Source organism: Ovis aries, chromosome 17 (genome assembly GCF_016772045.2).
Source record: "Ovis aries strain OAR_USU_Benz2616 breed Rambouillet chromosome 17, ARS-UI_Ramb_v3.0, whole genome shotgun sequence".
NCBI lineage: Eukaryota > Metazoa > Chordata > Mammalia > Artiodactyla > Bovidae > Ovis > Ovis aries.
The window spans coordinates 35,671,550-35,695,394 of NC_056070.1; the positions used below are offsets into that span (position 1 = coordinate 35,671,550).

At 36.2% G+C, this 23,845-nt stretch overlaps 1 protein-coding gene across 17 annotated transcripts in view; it reads right to left on the reverse strand.

Annotated features, from left to right (window-relative positions):
* Positions 1–23,845, reverse strand: part of BLTP1 (bridge-like lipid transfer protein family member 1) — a 208,042-nt gene that overhangs the window by 142,724 nt on the left and 41,473 nt on the right. For all 17 annotated transcript variants that reach the window (XM_042234373.2, XM_060401067.1, XM_060401064.1 and 14 more), the window contains 9 exons: positions 20,220–20,376; positions 19,126–19,204; positions 15,484–15,575; positions 14,072–14,189; positions 5,330–5,485; positions 4,967–5,064; positions 1,535–1,713; positions 1,261–1,367; positions 62–267 (listed from right to left, as the gene is read on the reverse strand). In XM_042234373.2, the coding sequence (XP_042090307.1) occupies positions 62–267; positions 1,261–1,367; positions 1,535–1,713; positions 4,967–5,064; positions 5,330–5,485; positions 14,072–14,189; positions 15,484–15,575; positions 19,126–19,204; positions 20,220–20,376 (1,192 nt within the window). The remainder of the gene's footprint in view (positions 1–61; positions 268–1,260; positions 1,368–1,534; positions 1,714–4,966; positions 5,065–5,329; positions 5,486–14,071; positions 14,190–15,483; positions 15,576–19,125; positions 19,205–20,219; positions 20,377–23,845) is intronic.

Sequence of the window (23,845 nt, forward strand, 5' to 3'; positions counted from 1 at the left end):
GTTAGATAGTTAACTGCTTTTCCTACATTTAAAAATATGGACATTCTTTTAAAAATCTTACCTTAATACACAGAAAGGCATTTAATAGAGGTCCATAGAGAGTTATCTGAGAATCTGGAGACAGTTCCATTTCTACATGAAGTTTATCAGGTGGAAGTTCTGAGGGATCAATAGGAGGACGTGAAGAAGTAGAGGGAGAAGAAACAACTCTGTCTGTTTTCTGAGATGGCCTTAACACAGATAGCATTGTTTCTTCCATTTCTGACACTGGAATTAATTGAGGGGAAAAAAAGAATAATGTTTGAGTGGAAAGGGGGAAAAGGATCTCTTAAAAGTTCTTCAAGGAACTATTCACTAAAAAATTCTATTTTGTAAATATGAAATCAACTAACACTAATAAAATGTCTCCAGTATATAATGAAAACAAAACTAAAAGACTAATAATTAAAAATACAATAAAGAATAGACTTCATTGAAATACATATAAAAATACACAAATCCAGAAAGAGCTCCAAATAAATCTTTGCTTATTATTATTATTACTACAAAGAATCAATAAAAAGTTTTCATTAACAAAGGCACTATTATCATCAAGTTCTGGCAATATACAGTAAAGCTGGGTCAGAACTAGGCTCTAACTATATTTGGACATTAAACTATAAAGTTAGTTTCACATAAACAGCTATACAAATGCACTGTGGCATTATCCAGATCTATATATAAGAAAGTTACAAAAACTATTCTTTAATATTTAACTCACTGGAAAAATACAAAGAAAATATTTTCACTAGATTCTAATCCCACTTTGAACCCAAATAAAGCTGCACTTAAGCCTCAGGGAAACTATAAATAATATGACAGCTGTCAAAATGCATTAAAGAAACTAATATTTTACAAAATCAAGCACTCTAAATCTATAGATGTACATATACCTGATTTCATACTCCAGCTCTGCCCACCAGACCTTGAGAAAATTATTCCTTTCTTTGAGCATATTTCCTCAACTCTACAATGACAATAATATTATAATATCTATTTCATAGAGTTGCTTTAAGGATTAAATGAGATAAAGTAAACCAAGGAACAGCTTGGCCTAGTAATTGATAGCAAATGCCCAAAGAAAGTTATACCAAAAATCTTAAAAAGCATAACTATGTCAAAAGAATAGACGCATTTCCACAAAGTTTTATTTTCTTCTTTGTATCCTTGATGTTTGTCAATTTCGATATTTTAAGATACTGATTATACAGAAACACTTACATGACTGTTTCAGCTGTTCATCTGCTTTTTGTGGATAAATTGGATGCCATGTATAATCAATTGTAAGCATGACACTTGGGACAGTCCAGCATTCAACCCAACCAGCCCTTTGAAGAATAAAAAATAAAGTTTCTAGTCAGGTACTTATTCCTTTAATTGTATTTAAACACCAGTTACATATAAATGAATTTTACTGTTATTCTCTGAAAGGACTGAAAGTGTAATTTTTCCACATTAACACAAAATACTTAAATTGCTAATATTAAATACTTACTTTTCTTGAGTGATATTCCGCCATTTTGGTTTGACTGTTTTCTGGCCACTTTGACATTCAGCAGGAATACCAGTATCATGAGTCATTTTACTGGCATGGCAATTCTTTACCAGCATAAATAATGAGTATTTACTAGGGTGGCAATCTGGTAGAAACAAATGAAGGTCAACATCTTCACCCTAAAAAACAATTTATAATAATCCAAGGTAATAAAACAGGTACAGAAGTTTGCTAGAATACTATTTACAAGCAAGTCTATCTATAATATGCTTGAGAATAAATTCAGTAAAAAATAAATCTGAAATTGCAAATTTACACTGAATAGTCAGTTAAGTAACTGGAATAAGATTTTACATTATCTGAAATTCTGCTTAGTAAGTCAAGAAAAAAATCAGGGAAACAAACTGCAAAACTTTTAGAGAACAGTAAGAAGTTTCCTTGGATATTTCACATATAATTCAATTAAAAAAACTAAAATTATCTAATATGAGCTCAGATGGAATATGTTGAATATTTTCATTAATTAAAATATGATTGTCTATATTTAGAAAGTCTTGGTTCCTCAACTGGCTTTTAAGAAGTATATCAAAGGATCTTTCACTTTTTTCCCTTCAGGTCAGTTCAGTCGCTCAGTCATGTCCAATTCTGTGACCCCATGAATCGCAGCACGCCAGGCCTCTCTGTCCATCACAGCTCCTGGAGTTCACTCAAGACTCGCGTCCATCGTGTCAGTGATGCCATCCAGCCATCTCATCCTCAGTCGTCCCCTTCTCCTCCTGCCCCCAATCCCTCCCAACATCAAAGTCTTTTCCAATGAGTCAACTCTTCGCATGAGGTGGCCAAAGTACTGGAGTTTCAGCTTTAGCATCATTCCTTCCAAAAGAAATCCCAGGGCTGATCTCCTTCAGAATGGACTGGTTGGATCTCCTTGCAGTGCAAGGGACTCTCAAGAGTCTTCTCCAACACCACAGTTCAAAAGCATCAATTCTTTGGCGCTCAGCCTTCTTCACAGTCCAACTCTCACATCCATACATGACCACAAGAAAAACCATAGCCTTGACTAGACGGACAGGTGCCCCAATCTTTGCTCATCTTGATGCCTGGTTTCTTAATAGGCACCACAGTAAGCTTTACTGCCTGGGTCCAAATTTCAACTTAGCCACTCACTAGCTAATGACAAGTTACATAAACTTGCCTCCTCAGTTTCCCATTCCATAAATATACATAAAGTGAAAGTGAAAGTGAAGTCGCTCAGTCGTGTCCGACTCTTTGCGACCCCATGGATTGTAGCCCACCAGGCTCCTCCATCTATGGGATTCCCAAGGCAAGAATACTGGAGTGGGTTGCCATTTCCTTCTCCAGGGGATATTCCCGACCCAAGGATTGAACCCAGGTCTCCCACATTAGAGGCAGACGCTTTAACCTCTAAGCCACCAGGGAAGCCCAAATGTTCATAACAACTACTTTAAGAAGGTTGTTCTGAGAATTAAATGAATTACTACACATAAAGCAATTGGAATAGTGTCTGGCACTAAGAAGATGTTAAAAAGTACTGGCTGCTTGTACTATTGCTTTTATTTTTTTACCACCATAACCTCCATCAATACTATAACTACTGTTGATTGTATATACCTTAAAATTAGATGTACCATGAATTTTGAACTCCTCAGAGCTGGCTTTTGGATAAAAGGAAGAAAGGTCCTTGTGTATTCCCTGAATTCAAGGGTACAATTAGAAATGAAATACTGTTGATCTTTGAATAATACAGGTGTGAATACACAAGTCCACTTATGCGTGGATTTTTTTTCAATGGTAAATACTACATTACTATATGCTCTGCAGTTGGTTGAATCTGCAGATCCTGAACCTTGGATACAGAGGAACCAAGGATATGGAGAATCTAAGGAGAACCAACTCTAAGTTGCACATGAATTTTTTGATGGGAGGGAGAGTCAGCACCCCAATCCCCAGACTGTTCAAGGGTCAACTGTACAAAAAAAAGTACAATCTAGCTCACAGACTCAGTAAAACATTAGAGCTACAATAAATTCTTAAGAGAAAATAAAGATTAGTTACAGAGGTTAGAAATGAGCTCTAACAAAATAACTGACTCAAGGAATTATTTTTCATCAGCCAACTTCTTTTTAACCGAAGTACAGTTACTTTCTTTTTTTTTTTTTAGCTTTTATTTTTTAAATTTTAATATCTTTAATTCTTACATGCGTTCCCAAACATGAACCCCCTCCCACCTCCCTCCCCATAACATCTCTCTGGGTCATCCCCATGCACCAGCCCCAAGCATGCTGCATCCTGCGTCAGACATAGACTGGCGATTCAATTCTTACATGATAGTATACATGTTAGAATGTCATTCTCCCAAATCATCCCACCATCTCCCTCTCCCTCTGAGTCCAAAGGTCCGTTATACACATCTGTGTCTCTTTCCCTGTCTTGCATACAGGGTCGTCATTGCCATCTTCCTAAATTCCATATATATGTGTTAGTATACTGTATTGGTGTTTTTCTTTCTGGCTTACTTCACTCTGTATAATAGGCTCCAGTTTCATCCATCTCATCAGAACTGATTCAAATGAATTCTTTTTAATGGCTGAGTAATACTCCATTGTGTATATGTACCACAGCTTTCTTATACAGTTACTTTCAATATTATTCAATATACTCGTTTTAGTTGTACAACAGAGTGATTCAATGTTTTTATGGATTACACATTATACAAAGTTATGACAAGATATTGATTATATTCCCTGTGCTCTACATTACATCTCTGCTATCTATTTATTTTATAACTGGTAATTTATACCTTTTAATCTCCTTCACCTATTTCACCCCTCCCCCTTCTAGCAACCACTAGTTTTTTGTATCTGAGAGTCTATTTCTGCTTTATTCATTCATTTTGTTCTTTAGATTCCAAATATAAGTGAAAACATACAGTATTTGTCTTTCTCTGTCTGACTTATTTCACTAAGCATAATACCCATTCTAGGTCATCTATGTCACAAATGGCAAGATCTCATTCTTTTTTAAGGCTAAGTAATACTCTAGTGAGTACATATACCACATTTTCTTCATCCACATTCATTCATCTGTCAATGGGCACTAAGGTTGCTTCCATATCCTGGCTACTGTAACTAATGCTGCCATGAATACTGGAGTACACATATGTTTTCAAATTATTGTCCAACTTCTTAGGGGAACTTAGGGAATTTACAGGAATGACAGAATATTGCAACTAACTACCAAAAAAAAAAAAAACAGAAGCAATTCTGTGACACTGAAGTTAGTGAACAGTTGAGGAAAGCCAAAATACTGCAGGCTGGCAACAGAATGGGCAGGAGAAAATAAAGATAAGCACAGGGAAATCAAACTTACTAATAAACCTGTGGAACAAACAATGCAACCAATTATACGTACTTTTAAAGAGAACTTGGTATTACATGTAGCTGGAACAAAGTCCGTAAAAGGCAAAGAAAAATCAATGTTTAATGTTTCCCCACAGGCTGCCAGGTACACTGCAAAAGAGAGAAAAAGAAATTTAATTTCCAAAAAATAAAATTAAATTAAAACTGCCTTAAATACATACTTATTATACACAATTAAACTTAACTGCTTAGTTCAATATGAATTCTGAAATAGTTCTCTGAGAGCCTCACAAGACAATGCAAAAAAAGGTCAATTCTATTATCTATTAAAACTACAAAATCAACACCAATTTTCTTTATTGATATTTGTCTTAATGAACAGAATATTTAACCTAATTTTTTTTTAAGTACCTACCATTTTCCTGTTGTTTAGTGGAACAGTCAATCCAGTTGTGCTGATTAGCTGCCCAAATCATTTCAAATTGATGAAACATGATTTTAAAATTCCATGTATATGGAACAAATGAGAAAATGTCTGGTGCACTATCACTTGACCAGTCTTGAATTAAATCTAAGGAGACAAAATGTACAATTAATTGAAATTCGGAAAACAAGATAAAAATATTCTAACATCAAAAATGATGTTTTCAATTGTAACTAAAAAGAATTTTTATATGAAAATATTAAAAGGTGATTAAGATGGAGCTAAATTAAAATTGCAGGAGAATTATCAACAACCTCATATATGCAGATGATACCGCTTTAATAACAGAAAGTAAAGAGGAACTAAAAAGCCTCTTGATGAAGGTGAGAGAGTAGAGTGAAAAAGCTGGCTCAAAACTCAACATTCAAAAAACTAAGATCATGGCAAACAGATGGGGAAAATGTGGAAACAGTGTCAGATTTCATTTTCTGGGCCTCCAAAAATCAATCCAGATGGTGACTGCAGCCATTAAATTAAAAAACACTTGCTCCTTTGAAAAATAGCTATGACAAACGTAGACAGTGTATTATAAAGCAGAGACATTACTTTGCTAACAAAGGTCAGTATAGTCAAAGCTATGGTTTTTCTAGTAGTCATGTACAGATGTGAGGGTTGAACCATAAAGAAGGCTGAGTGCTGAAGAACTGACCAACTTTCAAACTGTGGTGTTGGACAGGACTCTTGAGAGTCCCCTGGACAGCAAGGAAATCAAACCAGTCAATACTAAAGGAAATTAATCCTGAATATTCACTGGAAGATCTAATGCTGAAACTGAAGCCCCAAGTACTTTGACCACTTGATGCGAAGGGCTGACTCACTGGAAAAGACCCTGATGCTGGGAAAGACTGAGGGCAAGAGGAGAAGGAGGCGACAAAGGATCAGATGGTTGGATAGCATCACTAACTCAATGGACATGAGTTTAAGTAAAGTCAGGGAGATAGTGAAGGACAGAAAACCCTGATGTGCTGCAGTTCATGGGTTTGCAAAGAGTTGGAAATGACTTAGCAACTGAAGCACAACAATAACAAACAGTTTGACAGTAAAAATGCTCACTTACTAATCACAGTTACAGATAAGAAAAATTTTAATGTATTTCATATACCTATTATATCTTTAAAGAAACTTAAGAAGATAAAAGAGCAAGAAAATCACCTGATAGTCTGCTACTCAAATACCTAATATTGTGGACATATCTCATTCAAGTTTTTTCTCTATGTAAATTTTTACAGTATCCTAGATGCACATTTTATGTATTACTTTTTGTCACTGAACTCAAAATTTTGCCATGTTATTTAATAGACAGTAACAAAGATTTTAATGATAGTTCATTAAAAAGATCTGCAAAGATTTATTTAACCATTTACTGTACTTGGATATTTAGACTTTCTTCAAATTTCTGTTGTAGATGATATATGTTATTGCATATATTTCCATACAAGATATTTTACATATTCAGAATTATTCTGTCAGGATAGATTTTAAAAGTAGATTTGCCAGGTCAAAGTTTATGAATTTTTTAAGGTTATTATAAATCACAAGGACTCCACAGCTGGCTCAGTGGTATAGAATCTACCTGCCAATGCAGGAGATGCAGGAGACATAGGTTTGATTCCTGGGTCAGGAAGACCCCCTAGAGAAGGAAATGTGAACCCACTCCAGTATTCTTTCCTGGGAAATCCTGTGGACAAAGGCTCCTGGAGAGCTACAGTCCATAGGGTCGCAAAGAGTTGAACACGACTGAATGACTAAGGAACAATAAATCACAAACTGCTTTCCAAAAGTAGTAGATCAATTTATGTTATTAAAAATGTATGGTCAACTATCTATTTCAATGTACCTGTTCCTGCATTATATTTCTTTCTACCTCTTTCTATTTTTATTTTTTTTGATGGCAGCTAGGGTGCTGCAGCTTTATTTCTGGTAACTGAAAAATGATATCTCAGTTTAATTGAATACTTTAATTACAACGAGGGTTGAATATTTTTTCATGTCACTTTATTCACAAAACAAATATCTACAGAATGTCTACTGTGTGCACACTCTGTTCTAGACCCTGGGAATACAATGTGAGCAAAACAAAGTCTTGGCCTTAGAATTACAGTCAATCAGCTATACTGACTGCTAATTTACTGTACTGCTGCATCAGATGGTTTAATTGTTGCTTTTCAAAATTGTGTTTATATATTTTGTCTGCATATCCTTTCATACTTTAAACCCAACAGGCAAAAGCTCTTTATACTATATAAAGATATCACAGTGCTTTTCCTTCTGGCATTCACATCACTTGCATGTATTGTATACTCACAGGAATCACATTCTTCAATAAATCGCATCCTCCTAAAGGTGTCAAGCTCATCTTTGTATTGTCAAGCTCATCTTTGTACACTCAGTGCATAATACAGTGCTACAAAAGCAGAACTTTGTGTATTTGATAGAAGCAAGTACCATTATTATAACACAAACTCTTGACAACCAGATAGTCCTGGGTTTATATTCTGGCTTATCATTTTACTAGTTATATAATCTTGAACAAATGACTGAAATTCTATTGGTCTTCTCTTTTACAAAATGGGGACTACTGCACAGACTTATTGTGAGAATTTAGGGGATAATAAGTGAACTTTTAGCACAGAAACTGTCACAAGATAGCACATGAGTGGTAGCACTTATTAAAGATAGTCTAAGAAAAATAAAACGCAAAATTATATATTTAAAGTCATTTTCCTTGAATTTTAAAGGATATCTTTAAAGGAGAAATATTAGATTCAGTAAAGAAATCAGAAGTCAAATATCATATGAACTCATTTTAAAAATAACTGCAATGTACAGAAACTTGTACACATATATTAAATCCTCTCTTGGGAAAATGACAAAATAATTTAATATTAAGTTTCAATAAAAATAAATATTAATAAGATGCAGAGTTTTACTATATCAGCAATAAAAGGAATATGGCCAATGAGGTCCGTCTAGTCAAGGCTATGGTTTTTCCAGTAGTCATGTATGGATGTGAGAGTTGGACTGTGAAGAAGGCTGAGCGCCGAAGAATTGATGCTTTTGAACTGTGGTGGTGAAGACTGTTCAGAGTCCCTTGGACTGCAAGGAGATCCAACCAGTCCATTCTGAAGGAGATCAGCCCTGGGATTTCTTTGGAAGGAATGATGCTAAAGCTGAAACTCCAATACTTTGGCCACCTCATGTGAAGAGTTGACTCATTGGAAAAGACTTTGATGTTGGGAGGGATTGGGGGCAGGAGGAGAAGGGGACGACTGAGGATGAGATGGCTGGATGGCATCACAGACTCGATGAACATGAATCTGAGTGAACTCCGGGAGTTGGTGATGGACAGGGAGGCCTGGCATGCTGCGATTCATGGGGTCGCAAAGAGTCAGACACGACTGAGTGACTGAACTGAACTGAGACTAGAGAAAGGAAAATTCCACTTAATTTTACTTTCTTTTAAATACATTTTATTTCTTTTAACAAGCAATCCCAGTAGTTCATCGTATCTTACAGTATCTATGCTTACTTCTAAAACTTTATTTCTACATAGCTTTAACACAATGGTCAGCACTCAGGAGGTGCCCAAACGTCATCTCTGGGATTAATCAACTACACAATACAAAATTTATCACTCATCAAGTTGTTTTTCCTCATTTTTTTCCCTCATAAACATGTTTGGTTCTGCACTTTTACTCAAATTATTCATCCCTTCTAAAATAATGGAGAAGAAAATGGCAACCCACTCCAGTACTATTGCCTGGAAAATTCCATGGACAGAGGAGCCTGGTAGGCTACAGTCTATGGGGTCGCAAAGAGTCGGACACGACTGAGAGACTTCACTGTCACTGTTCTAAAATAAACACACTCTTTGGTAACCTCTTTGCTAAGGAAAATGCTAACCATCTTTAACAACAGCATGACCATACAGAGAGAACAAGGGTCTATAGTCAAAAAATTGTTCTTAAATGTCTCTCCCACTTATTGGCTTCATGAGTCTGCCCAAGTTGTTGAATGTTTCTTCAACCTCCTCACCGTTAACTCAGGGATAACAGTAACAGCTGTCTCTTTTCAGAGTTGTGAAGGTGATAAAAATGAATATGCTTTGGAATGTTTTATGAAAACACTATGCAAATTTTCATTAATGTTACTGAGTTCATTTACAAAGATCATTTCAGATCTTAATGCCCTTCCTTCGTTTCTCTAATTGCCTTCAGATCATGGGGATTTCCTCTGTATTCACATCTTACATGTGCTTGTTAGGGTCACAATTCATGCTTGTGCAATATACTTGACATTGATAAATAAAGAAATGCTCATAAGCGATGTGCTTAGTTGCTCAGTCGTGTCTGACTCTTTGCAACCCTCTGGACTGTAGCTTGCCAGCCTCATCTGTCCATGGGATTTTTCAGGCAAGAATACTGGAGTGGGTTGCCATTTCCTTCTCCAGGGGATATTCCCGACCCAGGGATCAAACCTGCGTCTCTTGTCTCCTCTGCACTGCAGATGGATTCTTTAACTGCTGAGCCATCAGGGAAATCTAGACCACATTAGTTGGAGGTTAAATAGCAAGGGAGAGTTCTAGGGTAGACCTTGGACCACTGGAATGGCTGGATGTTACACCATAAGGGCAGTGAAACTGCTGTGGGAGGGTGAGAGGTGAAAGTACAGGAGAAGGCTGGATGTTAGACCGCAGGTCAAGGGCATAACCACAGTGGAACATTCAGAGGTTAGACCAAAACAGAAGGGCTTGAGGTTAGACTACAGCAGAAAGCTGGAGACTGGCTAGAGGTGAGACCCCAGATAGATTGAAGCAGGTCACCCATGTAGAAGAGAGGGTGGTTGCAGGGGGAGGGCCGCGGTCAGGGGAGCAGTGGGAAGGTGCAAATAGGTCATGGGGATGGATCCAGGCTGGGCTATAGGGAAGGGACAGAGTCAGACAGAGTGAAAGGAAGGAAAGACATAAGTGTGGGGAACTGAGGGAGGCCAGGGGGTAGGCGTGACAGATGCCTCAGCTAAGTCCCCTTTGCCCCTGGCTTTGAGCCCCCAGCCCACCTCCTTCTTGACCAACAGGAACCACACACTGCCCTCCATGCCCAGAAGGGGGTCTGGAGCCAAGACTCCCTTGCCCGAAGGTAGGCTCAGGCTCCAGAACTCCCTCTCCCGATACCCTCCTAATTTTCTGCAGGTTGAGATCATGGTTTGTATTTGTTTTGAATCATTATTCATAAGAGACTCTCAGCTTATAGTGGTTGCATTTATTTACTTGATACTACTAATTAAAAGGCTGAAATATAATTGCTAGTGAAATAAACACAAATATATAATCGATCTAAGGAAACCAATGTAATTTTATAGTTATTAGTCAATTTCTATTTTAATGTCTTACAAGTTTTTCAAGTATCTTATCTACAATTTCAATATATTCTGCAGTACAGTTTCCCCACCAGCTTTCATAACATCTTTACTGATAAATATTAAAAATTATGGTAACAAAATATTTTTACTAGGAACCTCAAAAACTATTTCCGATATGTATTTCTCTTTAAACCAAAAAACGCTCTTATTACCAGCTGGTTTTACCAAATAAATTTACCAGAAAAAAGAAACTTTTTGATGTTTGATGCTTAATTATTGATAAGTCAAGCATACGAAAAATCAGTAAATATACAGAATGTTTGAAAAATTCAGCTAAACATGAACTAATAGGCAATTTGTTAACTACATTCGTTTCAAATATACATGGAATTTTTTTCAATGGTAGTGGACCAAACTGTAAAACGTGTCTCAACAAATATTGGGAATGGAAAAAAAAAAGTTGTGAAGTTGGTAATTTAAATATTAGTCTGGGAAAAAACCTCATTTACAACTTACTTTATAATTAAGTAAGTTGTAACAATTACTTAAATAATTATTTATAATTAATATAGTAATTAAGTAATTACTATATAATTACAACTTACTTTATAATTTGCTGGCCTATTTGCTAGGCCAGCAAAAGTCGCTCAGTCGTGTCCGACTCTTTGTGACCCCTCGGACTGTATATAGTCCATGGAATTCTCCAGGTTAGAATAGTGGAGCAGATCGCCATTCTCTTCTCCAGGGATCTTCCAAACCCCGGGATTGAACCCAGGTCTCCCACATTGAAGGTGGATTTTTTACCAGATGAGTCACCAGAGAAGCCCAAGAATACTGAAGTGGGTAGCCTACCCCCCTTCCAGTGAGATCTTCCCAACCCAGGAATCAAACTGGGATCTCCTGCATTGCAGGTAGATACTTTACCAGCTGAGCTTCCAGGAAAGCTACACCCTATAAAATATCCATCAGGTGGTACTGGGATTGTGATACTATTATAATGTCGTGTTCTTCTCTTAGGGTAAACATAAGTCAATTTCACTATTGCCAGTAAAGACATTCTTTCTGCCTTTGTTTTGAATCTTTCATTCTTGAGGCAGCTCTATATTGTTTTTATCATGAAGTGATCTTTGTATCACACTGAAATTGCTTATGAACAATTTTAGCTCACTAATAACTAATGTGAGAATGGTTCATGAGACATACAAATAGATAATTTATTTTCTGCAAAAATCTGTCAATAAAGAAATATAAAACTGAGAAAACAGAAAAGCAATTCAAACACCATGACTAAGTACGTTTTCTCCAAGATTAAACTAATATTACTCTGACTGTCTTTTTTAAAGAATAAAAAAGTTTTTAAAGGATTCTAGAAAGATTTCTGGGGGTTTCCTAGATGGTGCAGTGGCAAAGAATCCTCCTGCCAATGCAGGTTCGATCTCTGGGTTGGAAAGATCCCCTGGAGGAGGAAATGGCGACCCACTCCAGTGTTCTTGCCTGGAAAATCCCATCAACAGAGTTGCCTGATGGGTTACTAGTCCGTGGGGTTGCAAAGAGTAAGACACTACTGAACATGCACACAGCAGCAGAAAGATTTCAGAAGTAATATATCTAAATATTATAGTTGTTAAATCTGGGAAATGAGAACTTAAGCTTTGTACCTTTCTACATTTTTAAAATTTCTCCAAATCAATTTTACAAAAAAGTAACTCAAAAAGTGAATTTCAACAGATAGAAGCATAAAGATTAGAGTTAGAGAAAGAAAATGATTTAAGAAAAACACAATTATAATTTAACAAATGAGTACTTGTTTAATAAAATATTCAGTCTAAATGTAAGCACTACTACAAAATAAACATTAAATCTTGAGAAATTTATACTTCTATCTAACTATTCTTAGCATTACTAAAGTCTGAGATTGTGAAATTTGGAGAATATACAATGTAAAGTATAACATGCTTGAAAATGCTGGGTTTTTTAAGTTTAAATAAATTAATTTATAATCTAAAAAATCTAAAAATAAAGAAACTGGAATCTATTTTAAAAGATAAGCAAAGTTAGAAATGACAAAATATTAAATGAGAAGGAAAAGAAGTTATTTATATAAAAACAGATTCTTGGGCCAGACTATTGGGTTGGTCAACCTAAACCTGGACAAAGTGCTTAACCCCTCTGTAACGGACTGCCCTCTTCTGTAAAATAATGATAATAAAATTGACCTCAGAGAGTTATTATGGAGGTTTAATGATTTAATATGTGAAACTGCTTAAAACAGAGACAGACACTAATACACACTAAGTTTTAGATATATATACATTTTTTTTTTCATAAACCTGAATTAAGTATTCATTGTCCAGCTTCACTGACAAAGTTTAACTTTCTGGGACTCTGTCAAAGTTTCTACTACTGAGACCCTGAAACCTGAATCCTGGAGAAGAATGATGTAACTCGTCTCTATTTCATAGATAAGGAACTGAAGCTTAAACAATTAAACAATTTGGCCCACATCATATTGCTAGTAAATAATGTCATGACAGAACAACCTATGCATATCTTAATCACTGCTATACCCACAAATAAACAACTGGTGGGTGGACAAACAAATGGATAAATGCAGCAATCAGTCAAACAAATATCAGAAACTCTGGGGTAGCCACTGATCCTGGAAAAGCAGACTGATTCTGTTTGGTTAAACTTCTTACAGAAAGGCTAAAAAGAAGCTTACTTTTATGTAATAATTTAAATTACTGTAGTGATTAAACATTTATGTTATTCAGAGATGAAGACTACACATTCCCATACTCATAAAATGTAATAAGTAGTTATCATAACATGCTGCAAGAAATAAAAGAATTTTTCCAACTAACCATAGTATCAATTCAATTATACACATCAACAGAAAGGAGTTAAGTAGGGACTCTGAATACAAAAACATATTTGACTATGTGAATATATTGTATGTGGATTACAATAATTAAAACAAAATAATAAATCCACTATGATGCCTAATTCATGAAGAGGAAAAAACCAATTCATTCTCCCCATCTAACTCCCCCATTAGAGTTACACAAAAAAGAATTCTTGCACGTCCTTCCAAGGTCAATTTTGGGTTCACAGTTTCCTTCTATAGGTTAAAAAACAGCACAGAACATATATATTTAAATTTTTCCTCTAATAATCTCAGCCCCAAAAGAAGTATAAAAGTGAAAAAGTATGAATTGTGTCATTAAGTCCCTATGTTGAATCTAACAGCAAAACTTAATATAAACAAATTCTCTCTGATAAATCTCACTGTATTTTTACTTATTAGAAAATTACCTGTGAAGAAATTCTTCTGTGCAAAGATGAAGTGGTAGGTGGCTTTATAAACCTCTAATTCACACTGCCATGTCTGTGGCATGTTCCATATTCGGGGGTAGCTGGCATTGATGTGAAACTGCAAACCAAATGTTAAGCAAAATGTTAGACATTAAAACATGACATTGTGTGAACAGCATTAGAAATGAACTCACACAAACTGCTAATTAAAAATTATTTTCCTACTGAGTTGAACAGAGGGTCCTATACAGATTTTCAAATTGCTGTGGCTAAAGGTCAGTACCCATGGTTACATCCAGCTCATGAAATACTAAGCCATGATGTGGCCAAAAAAGTTTAAGAACAAATCAGGCTACAATTTTGATACTGTAGCTAAACAAAGAGAGTAACCTCATTAATTCTTCTTTAAACTTAATCTGTTAAATGAGAGGCTCAGGGTCAAGGAGGGTAGAGTGCAATGCACCCTGTCACACAGAAGTTTGGCCACCAGTGCCTCCTGGCTACTCATTTGACAGCACAGTAGTTATAAATCTGACATGGTGCTTTGTGATATATTTCACCTGCCAAGACTTGGCAGTTCTCCAAAGGCAAGAGCTGCCTGACCAGGAATAGCATTATTGCACAGTACCATTTATCAGCAGTAGCTCAGGAATTCATTAAAATGCTGAATATGTCAGTTTACCACATATTTATAGTACTCAATATATTCTTGGATAACTGTAAAATTTTCCTCTTAATTTACATATATCGTGTAAATGTGCTTGTTTAGATAAACAATTAAGGACCTAATGATACCATCTAATATAAAAAAATCCTCTCTGAATATTAGCTATTCCACACAGTAAATTTGGTTATTATTGTTATCCCTGAGAAAAAATAACGATCAGCATGATTAATGAGTTCCTGGCCTGCAATTTTTAATCATGAGTGTTTCCACATTAATTCTGTTTCTAATGTGGTGCAATTTAGGGTATCAATAAGATTTTCTTTTTTGTACTTTATTCATAAATAAAAACGACAGTGAATTATTAAGCATGAGAAAGAATCTGATGGGGCCAGGAAACATACAGTAAAAATTTATCTAATTATTTACAGCACAGGAGAGAGTCTAGCCATACAATGAAGTTTAAAAAAAAAACTTCTAACAACTTCTCAAATTTTTAAAGGCCAAAAACCCATGTATTACTGCCTGTATTCATTTCCCCTAAAAGAAGAGCAATAGGGAGAGGCCAAAAAGAATCCAAAGCATTGACAATCTACTCTTCGCAAAAATATGGGCAAGAGCACCTGGTGGTTCTTGAATAAGAAGACAGATCATTTGATGACTTGACCATTAAAATTTTATATTTAAAAAAAAAACCCAAATTTGTATTTTATAGGTATACGCATATCACCATATACGTTAGACTTACTGCTAACATTTCTGCTTCTAAGAGAGTCCGGTACTGCATGCTGGTAGTGGCATCAACATGTAAGAGCTGTCCTTTAATCGCAGGGGTATAACCTAAAATAGGTGAAAATATAAAAAATAAGAACCTAAAAAAATAATTAAAATTTTCAGAAACTGGAAACAAAGTCCCCCACCACCCAAAGAAGGAATTCCTGAAAATTGGTGATTAGTTACTATTTAAATACACCTCCAATAATATGGACTATGCTATCTAATCCATAACCTTTCTCATTCTGGACAGCTCTCATGGAAAAAAAAGTTCCATTTTCATATATTATCTATCCTGATCTTGCTTTCTAATGCAAAACTACAAGTCTATTTTCTAAATGATTAATAAGCAAGTATTTAAGACTGTTCCAATGTCTTTTTTTTTCTCCATTAACTCAAGGGTACATATATTTATCATTTTCAACACTCATTATATAGTGACAGTTTCTAAACAACAGCTATTCCTTACATAATGACAGTTATTAAACAACACAGCCCTGTTCTGAATAAAACCAGAAAAGTTCAGAGTATTCCACTTCTTTTTTTGATGGACTGTCCTCCTATGAACACTAACACTATGATCATTACTATATGGTTAATTCAACATGCATCCCACTCTGGGCATTTTTTTCCCCAAACACCTGCATCTTTTGGGGAAGTTTTAAATGTTTTATTTGGTTATTATCTAAGACTTCAGTCTATTTTTCCCTCTAAAGATACTCATCTTAAAAGCCATCCAACCTTTACCAGGCTTTGTGGTGACTCAGTGGTAAAGAATCATCCTGTCAATGCAGGAGATGTGAGTTCAATCGCTGGGTCAGAAAGATCCTCTGGAGAAGGAAATGCAACTCACACCAGTATTCTTGCCTGGGAAATTCCATGGACAGAGGAGCCTGGCAGGCTACAGTCCACGGGGTCACAAAAGAGTTGGACACGACCAAGCAACTAAACAACTTTACCAAGAACCTGACTGGGTTTTCCTTAGACCTTTAACTCATGTAGTTCCACAGTCACTTTGCTGTGGCACTTTCCATGAATTCATGATAGGTCAAGATGATGATGCCTCAGTCCTCAGATGGCCCCTTTACCCTTGTGCACCAATAACTGTACCCCTAAAAAATATGTACAAATATTATCCTATTTGCATCATCAGTTTAAAAAAGGCAAAAGCACTCCCTTAACTGAACTATTCTCAATTTTATGCAACACCCAATTGTCTTTCCCCCTACAGTTCAGTTCAGTCGCTCAGTCGTGTCCAACTCTTTGCAACCCCATGAATTGCAGCACGTCAGGCCTCCCTGTCCATCACCAACTCCTGGAGTTCACTCAGACTCACATCCATCGAGTCCGTGATGCCATCCAGCCATCTCATCCTCGGTTGTCCCCTTCTCCTCCTGCCCCCAATCCCTCCCAGCATCACAGTCTTTTCCAATGAGTCAACTCTTCGCATGAGGTGGCCAAAGTATTGGAGTTTCAGCTTTAGCATCATTCCTTCCAAAGAAATCCCAGGGTTGATCTCCTTCAGAATGGACTGGTTGGCTCTCCTTGCAGTCCAAGGGACTCTCAAGAGTCTTCAACACCACAGTTCAAAAGCATCAATTCTTCGGCACTCAGCCTTCTTCACAGTCCAACTCTCACATCCATACATGACCACAGGAAAAACCATAGCCTTGACTAGACGGACCTTAGTCGGCAAAGTAATGTCTCTGCTTTTGAATGTGCTATCTAGGTTGGTCATAACTTTTCTTACAAGGAGCAAGCGTCTTTTAATTTCATGGCTGCAACCACCATCTGCAGTGATTTTGGAGCCCCCCAAAATAAAGCCTGACACTGTTTCCACTGTTTCCCCATCTATTCCCATGAAGTGTGATTAAGGCTATCCTAAAAGATGCTTCTTTCCAACCAATTACTCTGAATCCTAGACAATCTCAATATCTGTTTTAAGATTTAGTATGATTATTCTTTTAAAAGTAACTAAGATAAGGTTTAGCTCTTCACTGTAACAGCTCTAAAGTTAAAGGGAAAAGATACTATCTCATTTTCAGTCACTTTTTTGATTAAATATCTAAGCAGGCAGATTCAACTGCTATCTTTTTAACACAAACTAATAAATCTGCTTTTGAACTGTGGTGTTGGAGAAGACTCTTGAGAGTCCCTTGGACTGCAAGGAGATCCAACCAGTCCATTCTGAAGGAGATCAACCCTGGGATTTCTTTGGAACGAATGATGCTAAAGCTGAAACTCCAGTACTTTGGCCACCTCATGCGAAGAGTTGACTCATTGGAAAAGACTCTGATGCTGGGAGGGATTGGGGGCAGGAGGAAAAGGGGATGACAGAGGATGAGATTGGTGGATGGCATCACGGACTCGATGGACATGAGTCTGCGTGAACTCCGGGAGTTGGTGATGGACAGGGAGGCATGGCATGCTGCAATTCATGGGGTCAATAAGAGTTGGACACGACTGAGCCACTAAACTGAACTGAACTAAATAAATCTTTGCCTGCTTTCTTCTTATTGTAGAAACAAAATGAGTGACAGAAACAAGGAAAGAGAGCCAATTATATAAAAATTACTCTAATCATGCTTCTGGGAAAGTGATAGAAACATTGCTAGATAGTAATTTAAAAATAAGGGTAAGTTGCTACTCTCCACACTCTCAAGAGTGAATAAAGCAGAATTTCAATTTACAAATGTAATAAGAGGACAGGAAAAACAAAGAAAAATTAGGAAGACTATTTGACATTTTGATAAATTTAACAAAAAGTATTTAATGTTTAATGTTACTGGTTAATCTGTATCAGGGCCCAAATTTCAAATGCATAATGAACTTAGATTATCTTACTTCAGATGAAACTACAACTATCAGGGCATGATTTAATATGTTAAACATGAAATATTCTGCTTTCTTAAACTTAAGCTATTCAAAGAACAAGCTTACTCTGACAAAACTCTACTAAAGATATAACCTAAAACAAAGCTTATTACTACTGAATCAATTTCTGCCCATGGACCATGTTTCATGTGCCAGGTCTTGGGTTTGGTACCAGGTATAAACTGGTAAAAAGAAATACACAGCACTTGCTTTTACAGAGCAATAGACTAGTAGGAAAAACATACGCTAAGCAAATTATGCACAATCTTACAAAAGAAAAGTATAAAGTACAATGACAGCACAAATAAGACCTAGCTTGAATAAAACAGTTTTTCTCTTCTTTCTAGGTGCATGAACAATTATATAGCATTTACTAAGGGCACACATAGGACTTCCCTGGTGGGTCAGACAGTAAAGTGCCTGTCTACAATGAAGGAGACCCGGGTTCGATCCCTGGGTCGGGAAGATCCCCTGGAGAAGGAAATGGCAATCCACTCCAGTACTATTGCCTGGAAAATCCCATGGACAGAGGAGCCCGGTAGGCTACAGTCCATGGGGTTGCAAAGAGTCAGACATGACTGAGTGACTTCACTTTCACTTTCAGTTTTCAAGGGCACATTAAAATATAACAGAAAACTGAAAGATAAAACTCAATTAATTTTAGTCTAAGTAGATTAATAATTATTTATATATTAATTATGCCCATAATCACTTGAAAAGAAAAACACTCATTGTAGCTTACCATTTTCCTCAACCGTCATTGGAATATTAATTTCTAAATATGAACCAGCTCCAACATTTACATGTACAGCATTTGTTTCCTACCAAAAGAAAAAATTCATATGAGACATTATAATTATTCTCACATCTTTACTTTTCAGTTATTAACGCAGACAAAATTCAATCATTAATCCAATGGCTCAGCAGAAAAGAAATCTGCCTGCAATACAGGAGTCATGGGTTTGCTCGTAGGGTCAGGATCACCTGGAGGAGGAAATGGAAAGCCACTCCAGTATTCTTGCCTGAAAAATCCTATGGACAGAGGAGCCTGGGAGGCTACTGTACAAAGGGTCACAGATAGCCAAATACAACTGAGCATAGCACACATACACAATATTAAATAGGGCTTCCCAGGTGGCTCAGTGGTAAAGACTCTGCCTGCCAAAGTTCAAGCCTGGGGTCGGGAAGACCCCCTGAAGAAAAAAATGGCAACCCACTCCAGTATTCTTGCCTGGAATATCTCATGGACAGAGGAGCCTAGCAGGCTACAGTCCATGGGACTGCAAAGAGTCAGGCACTGAGCCACAACAACAATATTAAATAGGTATTAGAAGTTCCTAAGAGCAGAAGTTCAAATTTATACCAAAAATACACTAAAACAATTTGGCTAGATTCAAAGAAGAAGAATGAGACTATAGTATCAAGGTCTATTTCTATTAATTCTTTCCAGTATTTGGCACTTAATGATGTAACATACATACTGATAGGGGTCAGGCGAAGCTCACAGAAATGAATTCAAGTACAGCACTAGTCGGGTTTCCCATGTGGCACTAGTGGTAAGGACTCACCTACCAATGCAGAAGACATAAGAGATGCGGATTCAATCCCTGGGTAGGGAAGATACCCTGGAGGAGGGCAACCCACTCCAGTATTCTTGCCTGGAGAATTCCATGGACAGAGACGCCTGGGAGGCTAAAGTCCATAGGGTCCCAAGGAGTCAACCACAACTGGAAGCAACTTAGCACACATGCATGGGACTAATTACCAGAAAAACACTCTGGAAGATAATGGTCAAATTTTAAACACTACTTTCTACTATATTATTTCAATAATTACCCTATTTTTGGTAAACAACAAGTCAATTGTAGCATCTGCAATGATATTCATTCGTAGTTCAAAAGCAAGGATCTGTCTTGGTCTCCCAGGCTGTGCAATTTCAGAAACTTTCAGAACTTGATAATCAGGAGGGAAGAAGAACTTCCACAGACAATCTCTAAATAAGGAGGAAGAAAGAATAATGACAAGTTATTCAAATAAAATTGCTTATCATAAAAGAGACTAAAATCAGTATTATAACTTTATACTGATATTATCATTACTATCTCATTTAACAATTGGACATAAATTTCAAAAAAATAAGTCACAAAATAACACCTACTATAGTTTCCTTCCAGTAAAATGAAAGACTATTTTCTCCATTGTTTTCTATTTTCAGAGATCAATGAGCTTTGAGCACCTAATATACTGCTGTAAAGTAAGACACGGGTAAGACCAAGTTTACACTATTCAACCAATACTGTGAGAAAGTAAAGACAAGTATATCAAATGTACAAATGGCAACGAAAGAGTTGAAGGGGAATGGTTTAATTAGAATCATTTTTCCTTTCTGGATAATTAACCTTTCTGAGGATATTTGCCTGCTTCCTCACTTGTAAATGAGGTTTACCATAACCAGTCTCAGAGAGTAGATGCAAGAATTAAATGACAACACACATCAAACAGTTGGTAGTACATGGCACATGGAAAGAAATGTTATTCTATTATTTTTATAATCATTTTTAATCAATATTATAACAATAAGGGTCTAAAGAGAAACAGGTTTCTAAAAAGATGCAAGTGTTTGTAAGCTAGAGCTCTAATGTATTTGCCTCCCCTTATCTGACAAAAGATGAAAGAAATCAAGAAATGTTCAATTCAGACTCTTCTATGTAATTAAAAAATTAGCATGTTACTCATACATTCAGAGAAAGTATACGAAGGAGTCACGAGTAACTGGAAATGCTACTTGGAATGAACAGAGAAAAATTAGATGAACAGAACAAAATTTGCAAACTGATTGATTTTAGACTTTAACTTGCCATCATTAACGACATGAAAAGAAAATTAAATTTATAAATGTTTTGGTGAAGACACACAAATATATATAACTAAGATATTAAAGACAAAGAATCCATTTGATCAATAGATGATCAGGGACTATAAAATGGGCAGCAGGATATAATGAAAAGAACAGCAGACTTGAAGGGTTGGTTTGAATCTTGGCTCCAGATGGTACAGCTTCCTTATCTTGCCCAAATCACTGAACCTCTCTGCATCTCCATTCTTTCGCAGGTATAATCAGTTCACCACACTTGTCCTAGTGTCTCTCACTGAGTTGTAAAAATATAAATGAAAGCACTTAAGTGCTAAATTGCTTCAGTCTCTGCAACCCCATGGACTATAATCCACAAGGCTCTTCTTTCATGGAATTCTCAGGGCAAGAATACTAGAGTGGGTTGCTATGTCCTCCTCCAGGGAATCTTCCCAACCCAGAGATAAAACCCATGTTTCTAATGTCTCCTGCATTGGCAGGCTGATTCTTTACCACTAGCATCACCTGGAAAGCTCTGAAAGAAATTAAGTGAAAGCAATAAAAGGCCAGACAATATCAGGAATATTAGCATTATTATACTTTATCATTAAGCAGATAAGTACAAATTTATAAAGTTTAGATTTCAACTGTCATGAAAACACTTGAAAAGCTGAATATCTTAAAGACTGAGAAAATCATGTAAAGGTGATAGACATAAAAAATCTACAAGCTAAATAAGGTCATGCCAAATCAGAGATTAAAAACTTCTCTGGTGGTCCAATGGTTAAGAATCTACCTTGTAATGCAGGGGACACAGGTTCAATCCCTGGTTGGGGATCAAAGACCCCTCGTGCTCCAGAGGAACTGAACCCATTATCCACAATTAAGACCCGATGCAGCCTAGCAGCAGCAGCAGCCAAATAAGTAAATTAAAAAAAAAAAAAACTCACCACGCTGAGTAAACTATCCAATAATAAAACAGGTGAGATTTTCTCCTACATTTTTTACACTAACAGGTAAATGCTTCAAAAAACTGACCTAATTAACATTTCTGATAACAGTTCATATTTGTTTAGAAACTTAATATGGGGAAGGAGTAAAGGAAATGGCGACAGAAAAGGAAATGCACAATTTGAGTATGTAAGGGAGGAGACAAGTACTATTGCTACTTACGAAAGGAAACTAAACTCAAGTGATAAATTTTTCTTCTTTCTAATAAATCTGAATGGTTTTGTTAAGTTCAGGTTAAGAAATGTATTGCTGTTCTCTCCTAGCAGTGGCAGGACTAACTGAATGGAGTTGGTAAAGACAACTTTTTTTTTCCACATTATCTTCAGTATCATTTCACTATGACTATATACTAAAGGAATTTTGGCTTGGATTTTCATGTAAATATAGCCTAATATTTTTTCTTAATGCATTAAAATTAAATACAGCTTAAGAAGAATTGCACTTTATTCAAATGCAAAAATATTTTATGTGTCTGTGTTAAAGCACTACTTTAATTTTCTCCTTTCAAATATAACTGTTCCTTAATGGAATGTAAAGCTCCTCACTTTCAACTATTCCACAGAAAAAACAGCATGGTTTAGCGCATGAAAAATTTTATCATAAAAGGAACATTTAAATCCAATAATTTGAAAAATATTTGTTTCCTAACCTGAAATTTTAAGCTGTTTACTTTCAACTCTAAAAATCTAACCCAGAACTTAAGTATTATATTCCGGAGAAGGCAATGGCACCCTACTCCAGTACTCTTGCCTGGAAAATCCCATGGATGAAGGAGCCTGGTAGGCTGCAGTCCATGGGGTCGATAAGAGTCGGACACGACTGAGCGACTTCCCTTTCACTTTTCACTTTCATGCCTTGGAGAAGGAAATGGCAACCCACTCCAGTGTTCTTGCCTGGAGAAGCCCAGGGACGGGGGAGCCTGGTGGGCTGCCGTCTATGGGGTCGCACAGAGTCAGACAGGACTGAAGCAACTTAGCAGCAGCAGCAGCAGCAGCAGTATATTACAAGTTTTCAAACATACTTACTTCCACATTTACCATTCAACTGTTATTTAAATAGCTACTTAATGGAACAGGTATTCCTATACACTAGAGATACCAAGGTTAAAAGAATGTAGTACTTGACAAAGTATATAATTCTAATAAGGCTAGGCAGAAATCACTTTTTTAAACAATAAAGAGTCAATATATCATGTCAGTATCAGCATTCTCATTAGACAATTGATCTAAGGATCAATGGCCCAGTAATATCTGCCTCTGCAACTGTTTAGCTTGTATTTTCCATTCAAGCTGGCTTATGAAAAACTAAACTAGCTTTAACCAAATGTATATTTACATAACATTCTAGATGTTCTCTCTCAAATAGTGGTAAATGACACCTATGTTTAAAATTCTTCAGTAAATATAGATGTTCATAATATATTAAAGATATGAATATTCCTTCAAAATCAATAGAATAACTAAGAAATAAAAAACTCTTTTTACATTTCAGGCACTCCCGTTACCTCCAATATAAAATTTATAAATTTAACTACCTACAAATCTCTTAACAACCTATAGAGCTTATTAAGACAATTCTTGACTTCATTATGCATTTGAAG